The following is a 22,227-nucleotide window of genomic DNA, read 5'->3' as shown; positions in this document are numbered from 1 at the left end:
TTAGCATCAGCATCATTTGCAGAACGAACTTCAATGAAATTAAAAATTCAGTGTATCATCCACCCCATCTCCCCACAGCCCCCTTCCAGTATCCGTGTTATTCACTTGGCTGATTCCTGATTCATTCCTGATAGCAAGAGCCGGGCTGGCCGCAGGACACACGAATGTGGCTGTTAATGTTTAACGGAGAGGGATTCCCATGTTGATACCGGCGGCACAGGGACTGCTGATGGCTCTGTTGAGCAGTGGGTGGGTAAATATTTGTGCTGTGCTGCTGTTGTGTCCTGGATGCGCTCCTGCCCCAGCAGCTGCTCAGCCACAGGGGGTGAAAAGCCACAAAAGCCCATTGATAACCTGTGAAAATGCATTAATTGAGTGTGATTTCATTAACTCGCACATTAAATTTGACAGAGCGCAGCTGCTCAGCCAGGGTATGGTGCCAAGCAGTGCTTGCCCTCTACATCTCACTGCTGGCGTCAGGTCTGTAGAGCTGTAAAGTGACTCTTAAAAGGCTTTAGGTCTGTTTTTAAACCCTCAGCTCTGTTGCTGGCTCTGAGTCACGTTTGGTGTCTGGATTTCATAGCCGGGATGCAGCAGAGCCAGCTCAGCAGGGTGCATGTGGATGCCAGGTAGTCAGCAGGGGTGAAGCCGTGCCCCCCAAACGCCCATGGGCATTATGTGCCCACTGAAGTGCCTTATGCCAGGGCCTTGTCCACTTGGGATGGCCAAAATCTTGGTGCTTTTGCTCTGATCTCAAGTCCACCAGAGGTTACAGCTGTGCAATATCACAGTAAAGCCAAAACCCCAAAACTTACTAAATCAGATTGAACCTATGGTTTGTGTCACCTTATAGACAGCTGCAGTCTCCGAGACCACCATCTCACCCAGCCTATGGCGTGGAGTATCCAGGAACAGCCTTCTCCCAACTATTAAATAACTATGTGATTGGGAGTGATGGGAGTCTGGCAGGGGGAAAAGGGGCAGAGAAACATTGCAGCTTTGCTCTTGCACATTTAAATCACTCTCCTAAAACTTTCAGCACCTTTTATGCATCATGGCTTCATTTTCCAGGAGCTCGAGGGTGGTGTTTGAAAGTCAGGACCTGAAGCAGGGATGTGAGTGTGGCTGTGGAGGCTTGGGGCTGTTGCGGTGTAGGGCAGAGCAGGACAGCGTTGGAGAGGAGCCTAATGTCTGGGAGAGGGAGGTGATGTTTGGATGCCTCTGAGATGGTGTTTTGGGGAACAAGAGCAGAAAGGGGTTTGTCCTCAATAAACCTTGTAGCAGAGCCTGTATGTGCAAACTCCTGTTCCCAGTGCAGCCAGTCGGGGGCTGTGTGGGCACTATTTGCTTTTAAATCTCCAGGACACTGCCTTGATTCAGCAGTGCTGTCTGTCTAAACCAGTCCTAATTAATGGGAGACCCTGCTGGGGGTTTCCTAGGGGCTCTGGCAGTTACGGATGGGTGCCGGGGCTGCTTCCAGCGCAGGAGGAAGATGATGCTGGTCTGTGGGCTGGTTGATGGATAAATGACTGCTGATTGCAGCCTCTTACTATTCCAGACAGCAATCCTCTCGTCTGCCTTTTGATGAGTACTTCTTTTGAAGGTACTGCAGAAATGTGCAGATGTATCCTTCACATCTCCTTCCCCGCAAGCCTGCAGACAGTGCATCCATGGGTGCCCTTTGCTATCTAAAAATACACCCAGCAGTGTCTGGCTGTATGATACAGCACCAGAGCCAGACAAGACTTGTCAGGTGCAATGGTTGAAACCCTTCTGGAGCAGGGTGTGCTCGTAACGGTTTCCTTCCCATCTCCCTGTTGTGTTAACCCCCCAAACCATCAGCGTGGTTTTAAAAGGGTTATGGGGGTGAGCAGAGGGAAGCCGTGGGGTGGTGCTGGCTGGATGCTGGAGCTGGTGTTCACCATGGCAATGCAAAAGGTCTCTGTGAGCATCTCTTGTCAGCCCCCACAAACCAAGCTGCAGCGTGCAGCTTTGCCACCTCCTCCTATTGCTCCTGTTGCTATTTATATTATTTCTGTGATGGAAACCTTACCTGCCCTCTTCACAGATTAAGACACAGCTATTTCCTCTGGACTGCTTCCCCTGCCTGCAAACCTGACCCCTTTTCAGTGCAAAAACACCACTCAAACCCCTGCCAACACCTCTGCAGTGCCTTGGCTGCCTGTCCCCTGCCAGTCACACAAGCTGGGAGCAGGCAGGAAAAGTGCTGTAACCTCTGGTTGCTGTGGGTTACACAGCACCTCTTTTAAAGAGGCATGGAAAAATAAAGGGCCTGGAGTGACTTTTACATTTTTTCCTTTTCCTTTTTTTTTTTTTTTTTTTTTTTTTTTTAATAAGAAAGCTGCTATTGTAAAAGTAGGAATTGTTTTGTAGCTATGAGCGGCTGGAAGCAAACAGGCCCCTATCAGGCAAAACCACCAGTGCCTGGGGTGGATGCTTCCAGGTTTTTCAGTGAATGAGCCTGGGTGGCATTTCTGAGCACAGGAGTCTGTTTTCTGAACAAACCAGAAGGTTTTGGCTGTCTGGAAGGCCTATGGCATTGGATGTCTCGAAAAGAGATGAAGGATGCTCAGCCTTGGAAGATCCTTTTTGGTGCTGGCTCAGAGTAGGTGCCACACTTCACCTCGGTTTCTGGAATAGTCATCTTAGGGAGGTTTCTGTTGAGGTTCTTCATGCATTTTAGTGGTTGCACCTCCTGCCAGAGGAGCTCGCTGCCTCAACAGAGGACCTGGGACATCTGTTAAGCTCTTGATTTCCTTTGAAACCCTTCAGGAACACTGAGGGGTCTCCAGGATGGGCTCTGAGGGCAATAGCCTAGCAAATGTGGTATCCGCAATTATCTGTGCAGCTGTGGGGCCACGGGGAGGTTGCTTCAGGCTCTGAAGTATTCATGCAGGAGGTGTTTGCTTTGAACCTTCTGCTTTGATTTGCCCAAACCTGTTGAATGTGGAGGTGAGAAAACCCACCGAGGTGTCCTGGAGCTAAACCTGCTGTAAACGTGCTTCACTAAGCTTGACCTTTCTGGCTTGGCTCTAAGCTTGCATGTGGGGATACTGGGCTGCGTGGGGATGTCTCTGTGGTGGGGTGCCCTTTTATAGTTAACAATAATTAATAATAACAGTCAATTAAATAAAACACTAATAAGACTAAAACTCACCGTGTTAAGGAAATGGCTGGTACCCAGATCTGTGGCATCTCTGGTGCTGAGTGATGCCACCCAATTTCTCCAGCATCTGTTGCTTCCCTCTCCTGGGGAACATCTCAAACAACCAGAGGAAATCAGGCTCCCTGCTGGCTGCTCCCGACAGGCAATTGCAGCCGGGAAAACGCATTCACCACACCAGTTTTATTTAGTATTATGTTACTTTTTGGCCTCAACCTGGGTCATAAATAACGATTAAGCAGAAACAAGCGTTGCCAAAGTGTCGCCTTGGCTGGGGTCAGGCACCGCTCTTGCTCCAGCTGGAGGCTGCCCCAAAGGATGGGCTGTGCTAGGAGGGGGCAACAGGGTCTGGGACAGCTTGGGGAGAGCGGGATTTGTGTTGTGGTTTAGGGTTTGGGGGGTTGTTGCTTTCACTGTAGCAGTAAGAGAGAAACTGGAAGGAAGTTTGAAAGGCAAAACTCACTAAAAATGGGGCATGTGGGACTTGTACTGCTCCCAGGGGCTTTATTACTGAGCTGCCACACTGCCAGTGCCTGGAGCAGAGCTGAGAGCCCGGTAGCATACATGGCAAGCTGGTGGCCAAGAGCTGGGAAGGGGTGGCAGGGGCAGCTGGATGGATCCTGCCCTGCAGAGGCTTTCCAGGGCAGCCAGGGCAGGAGTGGAAAGCTGGACCTGGCTCCTTCTCTGCTCCAACAAAAACACAGCTACCTTCTTAGGAACTGGCTCGGCATCGCTCCTCTCCAGTGGAAAAAAAGAGCTGGAGGAGGTGAACATGTAAAAGGCAGGAGAGAGGCAGAAGGATTTGGGAACAGCCAGGAGCTGGGGCTGACCAGGGAGGGGGCTGAGCCCAGTGCACTGCTGGGATGGTACGGGCTGGTGGGTCTCCATGCTGGGCACATGGGTTCTACCAAGAAATCGCTGCCTAATGCTCTGTCTCCACCTTTCCCTCTCGCAGATGTTCATTATGGAGAAGGTGGAGGGCACCCAGTGCAGCTTGCACGAGTTCAGCATCACCGGCTCCACCTATGCCCCTGAAGGACAGATGTGAGTGTGGGTCCCCTCTGCTTCACGGGTAACACAGGGTAGCCCTGGGTTGGCAGCAGCGTCAGGGGGGAGACAGAAGGGTCAAGCTTGTGCCTATGGCTGGGGAACCCCAGGTTTGCAGTTGCTGGGTGATTGCCCTTTTCTATGGTGAAAGCCAGGGCAACCGCTTCCCCATCCCTCATGGTTAGTCCCTGCCCAACACAATGTGGAGGGCATACACCCCATTTCTGTCTGCTGCCCTCCTGCTGCTCAGCAGAGGGGCTCCCACATGCTTGTCTCTCCCTTTGTTAGCAATCCTGATATAACAAGCCTGATTCTGAAACAGGGAAGATGGCAAGTGTGGGAATAGCGATGAACGAGGCTTTTCACAGTGCGTGCTCATTCTCCAAGTTTCTGAAGCCTGCATGTTTTCAGTATTGGCTGGCAAGCGTTGCCCCTGCTTCAAGCAGGACCCAGGGCCAGCTTCTCTGGGAGCCAGTGATGTGTGGAGGGACTTGCAAATGGCTGCAAACCCTGGCAGAAAAGCACTCCCCAAGCCCCATGTGCTCAGCAGGGATGGCTGAGATGGCCGCTGTGCCCAGGCACCATCCTACTCGTGTCAGGATGAGTTTTTGAGGGAGATGGGGGCTTTTCCCTGGTGTGTTATTGCACACATGCGGTTTTCTGCCATTGGGTTTATTTGTTCCCCTCCTTTGAAAGGAGGTGATGCTCCCCAGTGTGGGGAAGGAGGAAGCTCAGCCAGTGGTTGAAGCACTCTTTGCTCCCTTTGCTGTGCGATCCCAGACACGTTCTTCACTATGGTCCCTTCTGCTCTGTGGAGCAATGACCCAGGCTCAGACTCAATTTCATGAATATTTATAGAGCCAATTTGTTGCTTGGCTGGGAATCTTCATTACGAAGCGAGGCAGGACATGAGCTGGTATCAGTCTGCGTTTCAGTTCAATGAGGACTGAGGGACTGAACTCTGAAGCTCAGTGTCCCTTTCCTCTGAGACTGCCTGCAGGGAGGCTCCACGTTGTCTGCAGCAATTCCTGTTGCTTTTGAGTTTTGCTTCAGCCCTGTGCTTGTATCATGCATTGAGGGTGACGTGAGGGCTCACTTAGGTGTCACAGAGAGAACCCCCCCCATTCCCCTAAGGCTGGTGGGACTGAAAGGATTCATTTTGCTTTAGCCTGTCCTCAGGATGGCACGTGCTTGACCTAGGTTTTGCTCACATGCACAGCACCCAGCCAGCAGCACCTTTGCTGATGCTTTTCCCAGCTCGGTGCAGGCACGGCCGATAATCAGGACATATTCCCCCATCCCTCACCAGCAATACTCAGGGGATCACACACAGCAAAAGCCATCCTTGGAATTTCCACCACCCAAAACATGACAACCTTGGCCAGAGGATCTGCAGGCTCTTCCTTCCACCCCCTGCCTTTCCCATACCCATGGCCAGGGCTGGGCAGCATCCTTTGGGCTGGAGGCAGTGGCTCTCCCCTGCCCATTGTCAGCCCATTGCAGCTTCTTGTCCCTCAGCAAACAGGGTTTTCAGATTTCCTTGGCCGCTCCCTGTTTTCCGCTCCTGAGCTCTTACAAGGGCTCCAAAATGTTCTTTCCATTGGGAACCAGCAGTGGAATAAACTGATCCTAATAAATGCCTGACAAATTATTTTTCCAGCAAGCAGATGACCTGGCTGGGTTTATGCAGCTTTAACCTGCAGTTACCTCTCCTGGAACTGGGATCATTTGTTGTTTCCCCTGAAAAGCACCGCTCCTATTTCTGCCACTGGGCAAGCGGCAGCATCCAGCTTTGCCTGGTGTGTTCAGGGCTGCTCCTTTCCAGCCATGTTTGTGCTCCTTTACATAGCAAAGAGCTGCTATTTAGGAAGCAAAGGCCACAGTTTGCCACTCGCTTGGAAGCAGCCGCAGCAATGCAGCAGTTGTTAAATTTGTCTGCTGCTCTTAAATGCTCCCTTGGGTGCCCTTCAGCTCACCAGAGCACAAAGCAGCATCAAGGGGAGGAGAAGGGCCTTGCTGCCGGTTCTACAGCTCGCCTGGATCCCCAGCAACTGGAAATCCCCAGGGGAGTGGACATTAACATGAAATTTGAATTCCTTTGTCCCTTTTCTGTCCATCATCTTCATCATCAGCCTTTTGGCAGCCCCTGCTTTCAGGTCTAATGCTGTTTTGGGCTCTTCAGCAGCCCTTGTTATTCTGGGGCCAATTTTAGAGTTTATTTGCCTCCTATGATACTTTATTTGCAATTTAGTCCTGCCGTGTTTCAGTAAAGCACAAAATATGAACCCAAGCGTTTATTGCCATGCCTGGGGCTTCAACTGAGCTCTTTCTCCCACTTATCCGAAAACATTACAAGGGATATAGAGGAGACAAGAGGCCACAGAGATGCTGTGAGGGCTGGAGCAGCTCTGCTCTGGAGCCAGGCTGAGAGAGCTGGGCTGGGGCAGCCTGTAGAAGAGAAGGCTCCTGAAGGGGAGACCTGAGAGCAGCTCCAGTGCCTAAAGGGGCTGCAGGGAACCTGGAGAGGGGCTTGGGACAAGGGCCTGTAGGGACAGGCCAAGGGGAATGGCTTGAACCTGCCCGAGGGGAGACTGAGATGAGCTCTTAGGCAGAAGCTCTTCCCTGTGAGGGTGCTGAGGCGCTGGCACAGGGTGCCCAGAGAAGCTGTGGCTGCCCCATCCCTGGCAGTGCTCAAGGCCCGGTTGGACACAGGGGCTTGGAGCAAGCTGCTCCAGTGGAAGGGGTCCCTGCCCGTGGCAGGGGGTTGACACTGGGTGAGCTATCAGGCCCCTTCCAGCCCAAACCAGGCTGTGATTCTATGCTGATTTGACCATGCGAGCTGGTGTGAGGTTTGGGTGTTGTTTCCTCCCCGCAGCCTGAAGGACGAGCAGCCTGTGCAGTGCGGGCAGTACGACGGGCTGGTGGAGCTGGCCACCATCTGCGCCCTCTGCAACGACTCCTCACTGGACTACAACGAGGTGCGGGGGCACCGGGGCAGTGTGGGGGACAGGGGTTGCTTTTCCTTGAGCTTTGGGCCACTTTAGGGCAAAGCCAGTGGAGGCTTGTCCTTTGGGATGCCCATCCTTGGCTTCAACTCATCGCAGGGCGATGCTCTGGGAGCCCCGGGGTGGTGCAGTGGGTGGCAGTGTCCTTGGTCAGTGCAGCAGGTAGAGGATGTGCTCTAATGCTTAAGTTTTGGGGTTTTTTTAATGCTTTCTAGTCAAAAAAAGTCTATGAGAAGGTGGGGGAAGCCACTGAAACAGCCCTGACGTGCCTGGTGGAGAAGATGAATGTCTTCAACACTGACATCAGCAAACTGTCCAAGGTGGAGCGAGCCAACGCCTGCAATTCGGTGAGTGGGGTGCAGCCCCTGTGAGCCCCAGTGCTGGAGGATGAGAGGGAGAGGAAGGCTTCGGGACGACTGTTCTTTGAGCAGTAACCACTGCAATGGTCTAAGGACTGACCTGCCACAGGGTGAAATTCCCTGGCTCACAGGGGGCCTGAGCTGGTTTTGTAGCAGGTAGGGAAATGACCCTGGGAGGTGATGCCAGGGCTGGGGGAACAAATCTGGGTCCACATGGAGCTTTGGACCAGGTGATTCCTGAGGCTCAAACCCAGTCTAGTCCCTACTCATCTGGGAGAGACCTCTCAACAATGGCCAGGGCTCTGCATGCAGAGTTCGGACTTACATAGCTCCATGGCAAATCTTTAGGTGCCCAGTTTGCACTGAGCAGTTGTCCTCCACAGCATGAACCAAACCCCTGTCTGAACAAGGCTTGCTCTTTGGAAACACCTATTTCTGATGTGAAAATACCCCGTGCTGGCTTCTCCTGGGTTCAGCTTAAACCGCAACGTGGCTGTTCCCTTACTCCAGCTCTCCAGTATCTCCCTGTCCTCCTGGGGAAAACACACTTTATTTCACGTCTGGATTTACTCACCTTTGGTATCATGCTGTTAGATCTCATAATGTCTTTGCTTGCTCGAAGGAAGGGCTCCCTGTTCTGGCATTTCCTCCCCAGATAGGCCAGAGCAAGTCATAATAAATCCCCTGCCTCGTTTCTGATAAGGGAGATGGAATTTCCTAACCATATATCAGTCCAGCAGCTGCTCGGTTACGTGTACCCATCACTGCACTGCCTCTCAGGCTGGGGTTGGTCACTGGAGCTTCTCTCCTTACTCTTGTGTTATGCAGGGACAGAACCCCCTTCTTTGGAGTTTCCTGGCAGCAGCTCTTCACTGCTTCTTGCTTGTGCTCGCAGCGTCTCTGTGGTTTGAAATCTCCAATGGGATTTTGGGGTTTGCATAGCAGCTGCTCCCAGGTGTCCTTGCTGCTGTGCTGATTGTGCAGTACAGTGGGGACAGCACTGCTTTTATGGGCACAGCACCCACTGTAGTCACTGCACTCATGCCTTGTGCTGGGTTTGGCCTTTGGGGGCCGCTTGGTGTTTGCCTGGAACATCCACAGACAGTGCTGGCATTTTGCGTGGACAAATTCACTTTACACATCTACCTCCCCAGCTCCTGCTCACAGCCTCGCTGCAGTAGGAGCATCCTTTTAACTTTGAACTTGCAAGGTTTTACTCCAAAAGGAGGAGGTTTTTTTGCCCTTTCACCGATGCATTTACATTTACGTTGCTGTAAAAGTCCTGTTCAAGAAGCTGGTTGTGTCCCTGTCACAAGCAAAACCTTCCTGGCAACAAAACGTAATTGTGTAAGCAGTAAGGAAGGCATCAACGTCCTCACTGTCCTCTCCAGAAAATACTGTGGATCAGACCCAGATGTCCTGCTTATTCAATGGCTTTTTTGGGACAAGAAGTGTCCATCCAGGAGGGGAACTGTGATGCCATCATGGATGAGAGAAGGGGTCTGGTTGAGGAGGATTGGCTGTTACTGTGCTGAGCATTTGGCTCCTGAAGTATTTAATGAGTAGTGATAGTAGAGCCTGGTTTGTGGTGGGGGTTTGGGAGTGTTGAGGTGCAGGAGCCTGTCTGTGGGCACTGCCTGCGCCCATGGGTCCATGTGCTGGGGCAGCCCCTGCTCTGCCATCACCCTGCAAACCTGTAGGTACCATTTGAGGGAATGATTGTTACTACTTAGCTGGAAATTAGCATGTCCTGAAATGAGCTTGATTAGAGCCTCAGCTGCTGTTAATGTGACGGGTTGTTATAGGGATGCTGGGGAGGGACTCTTCGTCAGGGACTGTAGTGATAGGACAAGGGGTAGCGCGTTAAAACTTAAACAGGGGAAGTTTAGATTGGATATAACGAGGAAATTCTTTCCTGTTAGGGTGGTGAGGCACTGGAATGGGTTGCCCAGGGAGGTTGTGAGTGCTCCATCCCTGGTGGTGTTCAAGGCCAGGTTGGATGAAGCCTTGTGTGGGATGGTTTAGTGTGGGGTGTCCCTGCCCATGGCAGGGGGGTTGGAACTGGATGATCTTGAGGTCCTTTCGAACCTGAACTATTCTATGATTCTATGGAGAGCACTGGCTGCCCTGTCCCTGTCACATCCCAGCTCAGCCCTGTGCTGTCCCCGCAGGTGATCAAGCAGCTCATGAAGAAGGAATGCACCCTGGAGTTCTCCCGTGACCGCAAGTCCATGTCTGTGTACTGCACACCCACCGGCCCCGGCCACAACTCCACAGGCAGCAAGATGTTTGTCAAGGTAGGCGAGCACCCTCAGCACCCTGCAGGATCCTCCTTCCCCATGCACACCCCAGCAGGATTTACTGCAATGGGCAGCGATGCTTTGCAGTTTGTCTCCTCCCTTAGCTGTCTGGGGTCCAGGCAGGCTGGTGTGGGCAGGGAGAGGGTGAGTCTTTGCAGTGGGAGGAATAAAAAGGAAACAAAATGATTTAGAGGGAGAAAAAGACGCTGAGTGTGCTGGTGCTGGGGCCAGGGGAGAGCTGCCCCAGTGCAAAACTTGCCTTTATTAAAGGCTTGGACCCTTTGGACACCAGAAATGCCCAAAGGGTGATGTCCAGCTTTCCACTGTAACCAGAAATAAAATAGTGTTGTAAAGGGCATTTTCTTCCCAAGAAGAGATGCAGCAGGAATTTCCCCTGGCTGACTCTGAGAAGATTTGTATATTGTTGTTCCCACTGACAGATCTTCTGGGTGGGTGAACTCTCCTCCAGGTCAGGTCAGGACCCTCCCAAGCCACAGCATCTGTGCCCTGGCAGTCCTGGATGAGCTTTTTTAAGAGGAGCAATAGAAGGATTTCAAGTTTTCAATTAGAAAGAAACTTGAGGAGGTCCTTTGTAAGGTCAGAAGGGATGGGGTGAGAAGCTGTGATGCTAGAGGACAGCCTTTCTTGGATCACAAAGGCATTGCAAGCATCCTTTAAGCATTCTGCAGGCAGCAGAGATGCTGTTTTGTCAGCAGAGATTTATCACCCTGATCCCATCCCGCTCTGAGAGGGGATCTGTGGTGTGGGAGCATCCCGGGAAGACATGTAGGTTTTGCGGGATCCCCTGCAGAGCAGATCCTGTTGCGTGGGGACCTGATGCAGTGTGCTCGGTCGGAGGCTGCCATCTAGTGCACTGAGCCGCAGCGCCAGGATCTGCATGCTGGACTTTGGGACCAGAGATTTCCTTCCCCTTTGCCCAAACTTGGTGCCTTCCCTCCCTCCCTCCCGCACTCCCTTCGGTGCTGGCAAAAGATGCTCATCCTCTTGGTTCGCTCCTAAGCCCTCCTCTGCTCCCCAGGGTGCCCCGGAGAGCGTGATCGAGCGCTGCACCCATGTCCGTGTGGGCACCACCAAGGTCCCGTTGACAGCCCCGGTGCGGGAGAAGATCCTGGGCAGGATCCGGGACTGGGGCATGGGCATTGACACGCTGCGCTGCCTGGCCCTGGCCACGCACGACTCGCCTGTCCGCAGGGAGACCATGCAGCTGCACGACTCTGCTGCCTTCATCCACTACGAGGTACGGCACTGGGGGCTTTCTCCAGGAGATTTTTCCCTTATTCCCAAAGATTTCCCACCTACTTCCGGCTGCCCCAGCGGTGTTTTCTGTCTGGTTTCCCTGGGCAGCAGGCAGTGCAGTGGCTCAGCTCTGCTAACTGGTTCAGAGCTCTGTTGCGGTGGTCCCTGAGCCCTGTGCCAGTGGGAATGCGTCCCAGGGGGTGACTGCTGAGAGAGGCATGGGGACCACCAAGAGGGACAGGGAGGAGGGGAGTGAAGCAAAACAGTGCGAGGAGTGGCAGCGTGGCTGGGGTCATCCCATTGCCTTGGGTTATAGGGTGCATCCATGCAGCTGTTGTTAGAAACCTCATGGAAGTTTCCTCCTGGGGAAATCCCCATGCCTGGGGTGGTTTCACAGTGGAGAGGGAAGCGGCTGCGTCCTGGGAGGGTTAATGTGGATCTAGGGCTGTTTTCCCCCACCCAGAACAACCTGACCTTCGTGGGCTGCGTGGGGATGCTGGACCCTCCCCGCAAGGAGGTCACCTCCTCCATCGAGATGTGCCGCAAGGCCGGCATCCGCGTCATCATGATCACCGGTGACAACAAGGGCACGGCGGTGGCCATCTGCCGCAGGATCAGCATCTTCTCCGAGACCGAGGACGTGGCTGGCAAAGCCTACACAGGCCGGGAGTTCGATGAGCTGTCTCCCGAGGCGCAGCGGCAGGCGTGTCGAGATGCCCGCTGCTTCGCCCGTGTGGAACCAGCGCACAAGTCCCGCATCGTCGAGTACCTCCAGTCCTTCCATGAGATCACCGCCATGGTGAGTCCTCCAGGGGCACCCCACCACTTCCTGGGCCCTTCCTCTCTGCCCGGTGCAGTCCTTTGCACCCCATTAATCATGGCTTCATGCAGACGGGCGATGGTGTCAACGATGCTCCAGCCCTGAAGAAAGCAGAGATTGGCATTGCCATGGGGTCGGGCACGGCCGTTGCCAAGTCAGCCGCCGAGATGGTGCTCTCTGATGACAACTTCTCCACCATTGTGTCAGCCGTCGAGGAGGGCCGGGCCATTTACAACAACATGAAGCAGTTCATCCGCTATCTCATCTCCTCCAACGTCGGGGAAGTCGTTTGGTGAGAGTCCCCCACACTGGGCACCGCACCAGGGGGAAAAGCAGCTGGAACAAATGACCTGCAGTCCTGTGCATATCCCCTACTCCTGCCATCGTGTGGTGCCCAGAACTAACCCTGGGTACCAAATGGAGCAGCCATGCCTTGTCTCATTCCCCCTGGGCAAGGGGACTTTTCTTTTGTAGTTTTATAGTCATGCCACCTCCCAGGAACTGGTTAGTTAATCCGTTGCCTTTTTAAGCCCAGTATCTGCAGTAGGTGCAGATATTTGTGCACAGGCTGTTGCCACCAGGTCACACCACTGCACTTTGCATCAGGTCTTGTGTAGCTGCCCCATCCCTGCCCATCCCTCCCAGTAAACCAGTGCCATCCTCAGCAACATGGGCACAGCCTTGGTTTCACTTGGGCATCCGTCACCCTTTTGTTTCAGGAGGGGTGTTCATGCTGGGAACTGGAACCCACGTGGCCATGGGGATATAAGTGGTTGGGTTTTAACTGCAAAGCAAACTTTAATAGCAGCAGGAACAGCTTTTAGCTGCAAAATTCAGTCCTGGACTTCAGGTTCCTGACTCGGGGGCTGCGGGTTCATCTGCAGGGCTTTGGGTGAATATTGAGTTTGGGGTATTTGGATCCAGTGTACCTGCTTGCTCTCCCCTTGCACAACACAGACACTTTCTCTGGCTCGTCTAATCTGGCATCTCTGGTTTTCACCCTGCAGCATCTTCCTTACAGCCATCCTGGGCCTCCCCGAGGCCCTCATCCCCGTGCAGCTGCTGTGGGTGAACCTGGTGACGGACGGGCTGCCGGCCACCGCACTGGGCTTCAACCCCCCCGACCTGGACATCATGGACAAGCAGCCCCGCAACCCCAAGGAGCCCCTCATCAGCGGCTGGCTCTTCTTCCGCTACCTGGCTGTCGGAGGTGAGCCCCTGTGGGCGCCATGAGCAGAGGATGAGGATGGGCATGGGCTGCCATGGGGCAGGGGGCCCCTTTCTGGGTGCTGGGGGTAAGGGTGTCTCTCTTGGCTGCAGTGTACGTGGGCCTGGCCACAGTGGGCGCAGCGACTTGGTGGTTCCTGTATGACGCTGAGGGACCGCAGGTCTCCTTCCATCAGCTGGTGAGTTGGGAGGGGAATGGGCTGACGTGTTGAGCAGATGGGTGAGGGCGTGGATTGAGGCATTGGGATATTTCCTCCACCTTTCTTCCGTGGTTGCACAACGTTCCCAAATTCCTGTTGGGAAAGACAAACAATAAAAGCAAGTTCTCTCCCTCAGGCTCAATTCCAGCCTTGCTCTTGCCAGTGACCAGCATGGTGGGGAAAACAATTCAAACAAGCTGAAAATAGCTCCTGTACCTGATCCCACATTGGAAAGGATCGATTCTTCATTACTGTAGGTCCAAACAAGGCAGTGGGAAAGCAGGTGCCATCACAACAACATGCAATGGAAGGTGTATTTTTGATGGAGACGCATGTGCTCAAACACCTTATTAACTGCACATGAAAATCTCTAAGCTCCTTTCTAGCCATAACCATAAAGCCCCAACCACAGCAGAAGCTGGGTCACTTTAGGCAGTTCTATCAGTTGCTCTGCACTGTGGGATATTTAACAGCAACCCTCATAATGAAGGTTCATCATGTGCCCCCCAACCAGTCGACCTGTTCCTTCTCTTTCCTGCCTTTCCTATGCTGCTGCTCTGCAGTGTATTTACCAGCTGTTTCCTATGCCGACAGAGGAACTTCATGAGGTGCACTGAGGACAACCCCATCTTTGAAGGAATTGACTGTGAGATCTTTGAGTCCCGATACCCGACCACAATGGCTCTGTCTGTGCTGGTGACAATCGAAATGTGCAATGCTCTGAACAGGTAGTGTGGCCACAGGGTTGCTCTGAACATGCTGTGCATGACCCATTTTGTGCAGGTCCTCTTTGAGCAGCTGTTGGTAAACTGGGGGCTTTGCTGTGACTCAAAAGAGCCACTTGGAGCATCCTCACAGGGGTACCCTGGGTTTGCTGTAGATAAACTCCAAGCCAGTGTGCTGTTGCTGACAATGGTGGAGAAAGGACTGGATCCACATCTCTTAGTGGTTTGAGTCTGTTAATGACCGGTCCTAACCCCTGAGTGGCTGGCCGTGTTGGGATTTGTGTCCAGATCCAGTTCACAGAAAAGCCTGAAAAGGGACAGTCTGGAAGAGAAGGGCTATAGTGTACAGCCTTGCACCTTGGAGAGCAATGGGAACACCCAGCTTGGGCAGGAGCAGGAGGTTGCTGGGGCTAACCCTGTCCTCTCACTTTCACAGTGTCTCTGAGAACCAGTCACTGCTGCGGATGCCACCATGGCTCAACATCTGGCTGCTGGGAGCCATCGTCATGTCCATGGCTCTGCACTTCCTCATCCTGTACGTCAAGCCCATGCCTGTGAGTGTCTTCTGCAACCTTTGTGCACAGCCCAGAGGCTCCTGCTGTGGGCTAGGACAGCTCTGGAGCAGTCTCTGGGGCTGGAAGCTTCTGGGATGGTTGTCCCCAGCACACACCCTCAGGATCAGGTCATGAACCAACATGAGGAGTGGGAATCATCCTGCCCCAGAGAGCCTTTACCCTAAGTCAGAAGCTCTCTGTGTAGGTAATGTAAAGGGGTGTAAGTATCTCCAGAAGGTTGTTCAGCCCCTTCCAGAGGCATCACCCCCCTTTGCAGCCCAAGGCTGGTGGTGCCTTGGTTGATGCCTAAGGGTGCTTAAGATGACGCATGTCACTGTGCCCAGGAGGTTGCATTGTCCGTTATGCCCTGCTGAGCTGCTGTGAGCACATGAACATACGGTCCTAGCTTGTTCCTCACTTTACCCATCTGCAGGAGAGGCCATTTTTCATTCATCTTGGCCAAGAGCCACGTTGGGATCGTGACAGACCTTGAAGAAATCCTGCTTTTTGGGTTATCTGGATCCTCTGTCCTTGTACATCCCTCCTGGAGAGGAATGACCCCCTCTCAGCCTGTGCCGTACAACAACCTGACCCTTAAATAAAACCTCCCACCTCCTTCCCTACTGACATGTGCAATCCTTTCCATCTTGCAGCTCATCTTCCAGGTAACCCCTCTGAGCTGGCCGCAGTGGGTGATTGTAATGAAAATCTCCCTGCCTGTTATCCTGCTGGATGAAGGACTCAAGTACCTTTCCCGCAACCACCTGGATGGTGAGCATGGGCTGCAGCACACTGGGTTATGCTTTGCTTGGGGTTCGTGGTGACTTCATGCTTACCTCCTCTGCTCATGTGGTGTCTGCAACTGCATGTTCATCTCCCTTTGCTATGAAAAAGGAACTTTTTCTCTTACCCCCTTCCTGCCTGGCAGAGCAGTTGGTACTTACATCAGCTTGAAATACTCCCTTAGGAGCTGGAGCACTAGATAAATCTGCCATGTGTGTTTATTCAGCTCCTCTTGAAACTGGGAACTGATCCCTTCAAACAACAAATCAAACATGGGTTTCTAACAGGAATCCCTCCTTCCCCCACACCTCAGCCTTCCGCCATCCTTATCTTGTGTTTGCTACTTCTGTGTTAAGATCAGTTGAGAGCTTAACACCTTATAAACTGGTTTTAATGGAGTTGCCCTTTGCCAGCACCTCAGGATTCAGCTCATGGCATGCACAGAGGAGAAGCAGCTCCTGTGACACGGGGGCAGCGATTCCTGTGTGCTCCCGGGCTCCGCGCTGTAAATCACAGCATGTGCTTGGGCAGCCCTCCAAAGAGATGGTATCATCTCTCATCCCTTGCAAAAGATGTTGCTGTGGGTGATATCTTGGTGCTCTTTCCCCTCTCCAGAGGGGAATAAAACAGGTTTTATTCATTCTTAAGGCTATGCTTACCCTGGCAGTGATAGCAGGGGGAAGAGAAACACTGCCCTTGCATGGGGAAGATGTGGTGGCTCTGGAGAGCAGATGAATAACCTGATGGACTGGATGTCCATCCACAGCATCACCTTGCTCAAACCTTTTTCACCCCCTAGCAAACCTCTTTTTTTACCTTCACCCTTTAATAATAAGCCAGGAAAACTGTGCAAAGCCACTCTTGCCTTTCAGGGCTGAAGGCAGGTCCCTCCAGCCCTGGCAGGGAGGGATTTGGGGCATTGTAACAGCTCTGTTTGGTGGTTCATGGAGCAGAACCATGCAAAAAGTTGGAAATACGAGATATGGAATTACTGCAAGAAGGAGATGATCATAAACTGGCCACCCTCCCCATCGGTGGGTCACAGCTCACATCAGCCTTCCTTTCTGTGGCAACCTGGTGCATAACTGCAGTGATTGCTCAGAGGAGCCTTCGCTGAGACATGGAGGTGCAACTCTCACGGGCTGAGGTGTTTTACATCACCCAGGTCTGGTTTATCATGTGATTTCCAGCCTGTAGCAACAACTTCATGGCACTGCTCTGGGCTGGGATGTAGGAGAACTGGTGAATTCCTGGCTGTTGCATCCCATGCATGCCCTTGGTGTTTGCTTCACCATCTGTGATCTGGGGATGAGTCTTTCTCCCACACTTTGGATTTGTCTATAAAAACTCAGTGCTGTTGGAGGAAGGGCTTTTCTTTGGCTCTGCCAGCACAGCTTGAGCACAGCGGGGTTTCTGGCAGACAGATGATCCTTTCTGGTCCCGTAATACCGCTCAGTGTTTCCTCCTGCGATACCATGCTCCCAGCATGAGCTGCCCTCATCCCCACGGCCATGATGCCGCTGCTGCTCACAGATCGCTCTGTATCTCATCCAGCAAGGGTTTCCCGTGCCGCTATTCAATCATGGCTAAGGGAAATATCACATTTAAAACACCACATTTGAAAGAAATAATTGAAATCTGCATCTGCCAAATTCCTCTGGGCTGTGAAAAGCGAACAAAAAAGAAGGTCCAAAAGCCACTTGTAAGTGTGGTGTTGTGATTCTTTTTTTGCCAGGCATTCTCAGGACAGTAAGACACAAGTGGAGCGGGGAGCACCAGTTGAAAACCTGCAGGACTCCAGAGCAAGGGTTGGCTTTCTTATGTGTCTCATCCCTGAGTGCTGTATCTCTGTGCTTCCTCCAAAGTCTTGCTTATGTGTGGTGGGAATCTGCTTGGAATGTGGGTGAATGTGGCTTGGAAAACCAGCAAATAACAGAACCCAGGGACCCTGTACCCAGACAGGATCTCCTTTCCCTCCATGGTTTGCCTCAAAATAAGGTCTAAAAAGCCCATAAAGCAGCTGATCCTATGGCAGTTTTGCCCAGGGTCCAGGCAACCACTTGGTCTCTGCAAGGCAATGCTTGGGGGTGATCTTCAACGTGGGACCTTCTGAGGGGTGGCCAAGGGTGTTCAGTTGAGGGATGCAAAAGTATAGCTGTGGGTTGTGCTGATTCAGGTTTTGCATGGAAAAGTTTCCCCTTTGATCAGATTTAGATAAGTTGTGTTTCCATCGTGCTGGATTTTCATTGTCCTTGAAGTGGCAGAAAGCTGCGGCTCTTCAGTTTTCTCACTGGTCTCAGTGCTTTACATTCCTCTCCCCATCACCCCAGTCATTTCCAGCCTCTCATCTTGCATACTTTGCACATATTGCTGCCTTCATCCATCTCTGGCCACTCTGAGGTTTCTGCTGTCTTAGTTTTGGGAGACAACGTGAGTGTGAAACAGCAGTTGAAAGGGCATGGCTGAACTAGGTTGGCTCAGTGCAAGCCACAGATGTTCTGGTCAGGAGCATGGAGATGTTCTCCAGGGGTCTGTCACACATGCTGGCAGGCTCAGAAGGGCTGACCCCCCGCAAGCACCTCTTGCACTAATACTTTCAACATTTGGCATGCTCTGTGCATTGACATGCATTGTTCTTTCTGAGCCCCATGGTGTGCCGAAGGGAGGTTTCCAGGCATCGGTGCCAGGACCTTGCATGAGTCTTTTTTCTGAGTGGTTCTCAAAAGGTGCCCAACCCACACAAGACACCGAGCTAACGGCGGTGCTTGTGTATCTACATGCACCATCAGCCTGCTGCCATGGCCACCCCGCTCCCCTCCTTCCTTCCTGCACCATCCCTGCTCCTCCTCATCTTCCCCATCTCAGAGCAAACCCATCACAGGCATCAGTGTTGGCACTCTGGTATCTTCACTTGTTTTCAGCACGTTATAAGCAACCGGCCCTGCATGGCTGCTTGGACTTCACCGTCCTTACCTGTACCATGGGAAAAGCAGGGGCACGACAAGAAGCAGATGCTTCCGGCAACACAACTGCCCGGGCAGCAGCAGCGTCCCTGAAAATGGGAAGTTTTGATGCAGTCCTTGTCAGCTTTATGCTGTAACCTCCTCCCAGAGGACAGCAGCTGGCAGCGGTGGCTGTGTGGTGACAACTGCATCCCGCTCCCTGCCAAGGCCAGCTGGGACTCCGCATCCCCCCCACAGTCTGCAGGGACCACAGTCTCTGTGTCCCATCACAAAACCCCTCCAGCACATAGCGAAGAGGAGCTGCTCGCCCTCATCTCCGCCATGCCCCACACCTGAGGATGAGGGCACCCCCCAGAACTCCCATGGGAGTGCAGTGCTGCAGCCGCCCGCTTTCCCTGCGCCGGAGGCAGGCACATCCCTCTTCCCGGAGTGGCAGAGAGCCGGAGCCTGTGGCCATGGCCTGCCCTTGTAGGGTAATCTCTGCGTGGAGCTACCTTGGCTGGCTGCTGGCGCCAGGGGAGGAATGCGTCCCCATGGGCCAAGTCGTTTGCTTGAGCTATGGGATGCTCGGAAGGAGAGTGACAACTGCACCTTTCAGTGCTGGAATCTCCCCAGGCAGGATCATGCAGCTCTGCTGCCTTGCTTTTTATTACTCTTCGTGGTTTTCCCTCTCTCCTGTGTTCTGTGTGTGTGTGCCACGCTTTAGAAATGGAAGAGGAGAGGGAAGGTATTGGAGTTTCTGCCCTGGTATTGCGAAGGGATGGCAGGAGGATTTCCCTTTTGGTCCTCTCCCAGGGTCTGGGCTGAAGCTTGGCGTGCCCTGGTGCAGTGGGGCAGACATGCAGTTCTCAGAGCTATGAGGGCTGCAGCATTTCCTTTGGAGGGGAGTGATCCAGGCTGGTGGCTGGAGCCTGAATCCCTTCAGCATCACTTTCTAGAGGAACCTGTTAGGAGTGTCAAAGGCAATAAGGGAAAACCTCCCCCAAAGCCTTGTCTGTCCTGGTGGGGAGAAGATTCTGTAGCACATGAGCTTGTGTTGTTTGGTTGCAAGTTTTCAGGAGCTGAAGGGCCGTGACACCCCTGAGGATTTGGTGTGAGGGAGGATCCAGGTGGATCACAACCATCTGCAAACAGGTCGCCGCATCCCCTGTGCTCTCGTCACCAGTGTGTGGAGACGAGAGCCACACTGGCATGTAGGGACCCACATCCTATTAAAGCTCCAGGGGTGCCAGTTCTCATGGAAAGACCCAACTCACTCTGTGCCAGGGGGTGCTTAGAGGCCTGAGAGTGACATTCTGAAGAGCGTCTACTGTGGTTAAAGGCTCGCTGTTGGTGCTGGAGCTGTGTCCCCATCTGCCCCTGCCCACCACACAGCACAGCACAGTGTGAGCTCTCAGGGAAGCAAATAACCACCTGCCTGTCACCAGGTGGGGACTGTTCAGCTCCTGGAGTTGCTAAAGAGACACCCTGCAACACAGAGGAGATTAATTTTGATGACTGCAGGGAGGTTTAATACACTGTGGTCGCCAGCATCCCTGTGACCAAATAGCAGCCAGAGGGATGCCGCCATTGCAGCAATCAGTTTTGTCTCAGGACACGAGGGCTGTGCTCTCCAGCCAGCGCTGGAAGGAAACTTTGGCTGAAGCTGCACAAAAGCTGTTTTCCCCTTCTCTCTGCCCTGTTATTTATTAATTCCCCTGGAAGCCTGTTGGCATCAGGCTTGGCAGCAGGCGTGGAGCCTCGCTGGTAACCCCAGGCAGGACCCCTATTTATCAAGAGCACAGTAAAGGCGCTGCTCTGCGAGATGTGTTTGGTGATGTGTGCAGTGATGAAAGGCAGAGAAATATGGTCGAAAGATTCATGATAAGTGATTTTTTTCCGAACTCTTCTCAGAAAGTGCTGCCTTGTGGGTACTTTTTAAAGGAAAAAAAAGACTGTTCCGGGCAGACGGAGCTGCCCGCAGGGTCTTTCCCAGTCCTGGGTGGAAGAGTAGCCACTGCCTGGGCGCAGGGGACACTGCTGTCAACTGCTTGAAAACTGGGGATCTAATTGGTGCGAGTCAAGCCCTGGCAGGGATTTCAGAGCTGCTCACACTGAGTTCAAGCTGAACGCTGTAGCTTTCAGTCAGGCCGTGTGTTGGTTGTTACCTTCTATCTATCGGTTGGGTGGGAGAAGAGAGGAGGGCAGCCCTGGGGCTGGGACAGTGAGTGACACGAGAAGATTGGTCCTTGCTAGTTGTTCTGCAGATATATATGGAGGTAAATACATCTAGAATATATCTAGTGGGTGTAAGTGGTGTTAGCTCGTGAAACAATGTACATCTATCCGGCTGCAGCGGGGATTGGTGGTGGGATGCAGTGAGCTTCCTCCTCTCTGCACTGCTGCCTTTCCCTGGATGCTGCCTGATGCTCTTGTTAGGAGCAGTACGAGGGATCCCTGCCTGCTCCCCTTCCCACTGTTACTCCCTGCCTCGCTCTGACCCATCCGTTTTCCTGCCTTCCTAAGTGTGCCAAGCCCTGGGGACTGGCATCCTCCTCCTTGTGCAGTTGGGGCAGCTCATACAGATGGGATCCCAGCTCCCTTCTGGGACCAACCTTAATAACAAAACAAGGGAGCTAGTTTGGTTTTTGAACTCTTACCGATACTTCTTCTCCTTTTCTTGTCTCCCTTCACTTTAGGAGAAGAGCACAAGGAATGAATGACACAAAGGAAACGCTCCTCACTAAAGGATCCCTTGCTTGTAACTCGGACTGAAGCCTTGCATGTGTGCCCCTCGCTAGAGACCAGCAGGACATGCATGTGTCCGACTACCAGACAAATGCGGGTGAATCGTCGAAAAGAAAAATCCTGATTTTGTTTTGTTCTGTAGCTTTCTTTTTCCTGTACATAGGAGTGCAATTGCTGGGCAGCTGGTGTAGGGTTTGGGGACGGAGCTGTGCAGACCTGGGTCATCGTAACACGGTTCCTGGGGAGTTTGTTCCTGCAGAATTTGAGGCCCTCTTTCCAATTCTCACCCTGTTGGGGTGAGCTCAGGCCAAGGTGCCCTTCATGGGAGATTGAGGGGGGAACCTGGGGTTTTAGGTGATACACCGAGTGTGGATGGGAGGCTGCATCCCCCATCAGGGTGGGATGCAGAGGGGCAGCTCCTGGGGTTGGGAAGGGGAGGGGAGGGAGGCGAGACGGCCATGGGTTGGGATCACTGCCCTTCGATGATGTCTGTGGTGTTGGTGGGTGCTGTGTTCTGCTCCAGTGGCCACAGTGCCTGCAGGCTGCAGCAGGTCCACATCACTTCGCAGTGTGACCAGTGGTGGTGTGGATCTCACGGACGTGTGTTTCTATGTCGAGATAGGGTGCATGTCTTGGAAGGTGAAGTTTTCCCTGTTTATCACGCTGTCCTGTTTGATCCCTGTGTTGTAGAAAGCCCCACACCTTCTCAGGCTTATCTGACACCAAAGCATGATGTAGTCTTGTCTATTCTCCCCTGTCCAGCATCTTGTGAGATCCCAACTGCACTGTTTAAACTGTAGCCCTCTGCCTCGTAGGGGCAACCATTTAAAACAAGGCATGTTGCATCCCTGGAAGTGTTCAAGGCGAGGCTGGACAGGGCCTTGAGCTACCTAGTCTAGTATGAGGTGTCCCTGCCCATGGCAGGGGTTGGAACTGGATGATCTTAAGGTCCTTTCCAACCCAAACCATTCTATGATGCTATGGGGATCACTGACTGTGCATTCCTCATGTCTACTGCTCCCTCCTGGTCATATTTTCTTTCCTCAGATGATTTTTAGCTGTTTCCTTAGCAGGAG

The 22,227-nt window shown here is 52.9% G+C and overlaps 1 protein-coding gene across 2 annotated transcripts in view; it reads left to right on the top strand.

Annotated features, from left to right (window-relative positions):
• The window catches only part of ATP2A3 (ATPase sarcoplasmic/endoplasmic reticulum Ca2+ transporting 3), a 48,047-nt gene extending 26,477 nt beyond the window's left edge, over nt 1-21,570 (top strand). Inside the window, exons 9-22 of one of the 2 annotated variants that reach the window (XM_065694229.1) lie at nt 4,140-4,228; nt 7,107-7,209; nt 7,452-7,583; nt 9,767-9,892; nt 10,935-11,153; nt 11,616-11,951; nt 12,044-12,264; nt 12,980-13,182; nt 13,293-13,378; nt 13,994-14,127; nt 14,561-14,678; nt 15,332-15,449; nt 17,197-17,269; nt 21,103-21,570. In XM_065694229.1, coding sequence (XP_065550301.1) covers nt 4,140-4,228; nt 7,107-7,209; nt 7,452-7,583; nt 9,767-9,892; nt 10,935-11,153; nt 11,616-11,951; nt 12,044-12,264; nt 12,980-13,182; nt 13,293-13,378; nt 13,994-14,127; nt 14,561-14,678; nt 15,332-15,449; nt 17,197-17,269; nt 21,103-21,178 — 2,034 coding nt within the window. In that variant the 3' untranslated portion in view covers nt 21,179-21,570. The remainder of the gene's footprint in view (nt 1-4,139; nt 4,229-7,106; nt 7,210-7,451; nt 7,584-9,766; nt 9,893-10,934; nt 11,154-11,615; nt 11,952-12,043; nt 12,265-12,979; nt 13,183-13,292; nt 13,379-13,993; nt 14,128-14,560; nt 14,679-15,331; nt 15,450-17,196; nt 17,270-21,102) is intronic. The other variant, XM_065694231.1, reaches the window with a different exon arrangement.
• The last annotated feature ends 657 nt before the right edge of the window (nt 21,571-22,227 follow it).

This window comes from Lathamus discolor, chromosome 14 (assembly GCF_037157495.1).
Source record: "Lathamus discolor isolate bLatDis1 chromosome 14, bLatDis1.hap1, whole genome shotgun sequence".
Classification (NCBI taxonomy): domain Eukaryota; kingdom Metazoa; phylum Chordata; class Aves; order Psittaciformes; family Psittacidae; genus Lathamus; species Lathamus discolor.
The sequence above is the reverse complement of the archived record's forward strand: the minus strand, read 5'-3'. Positions and strand labels throughout refer to the sequence as shown.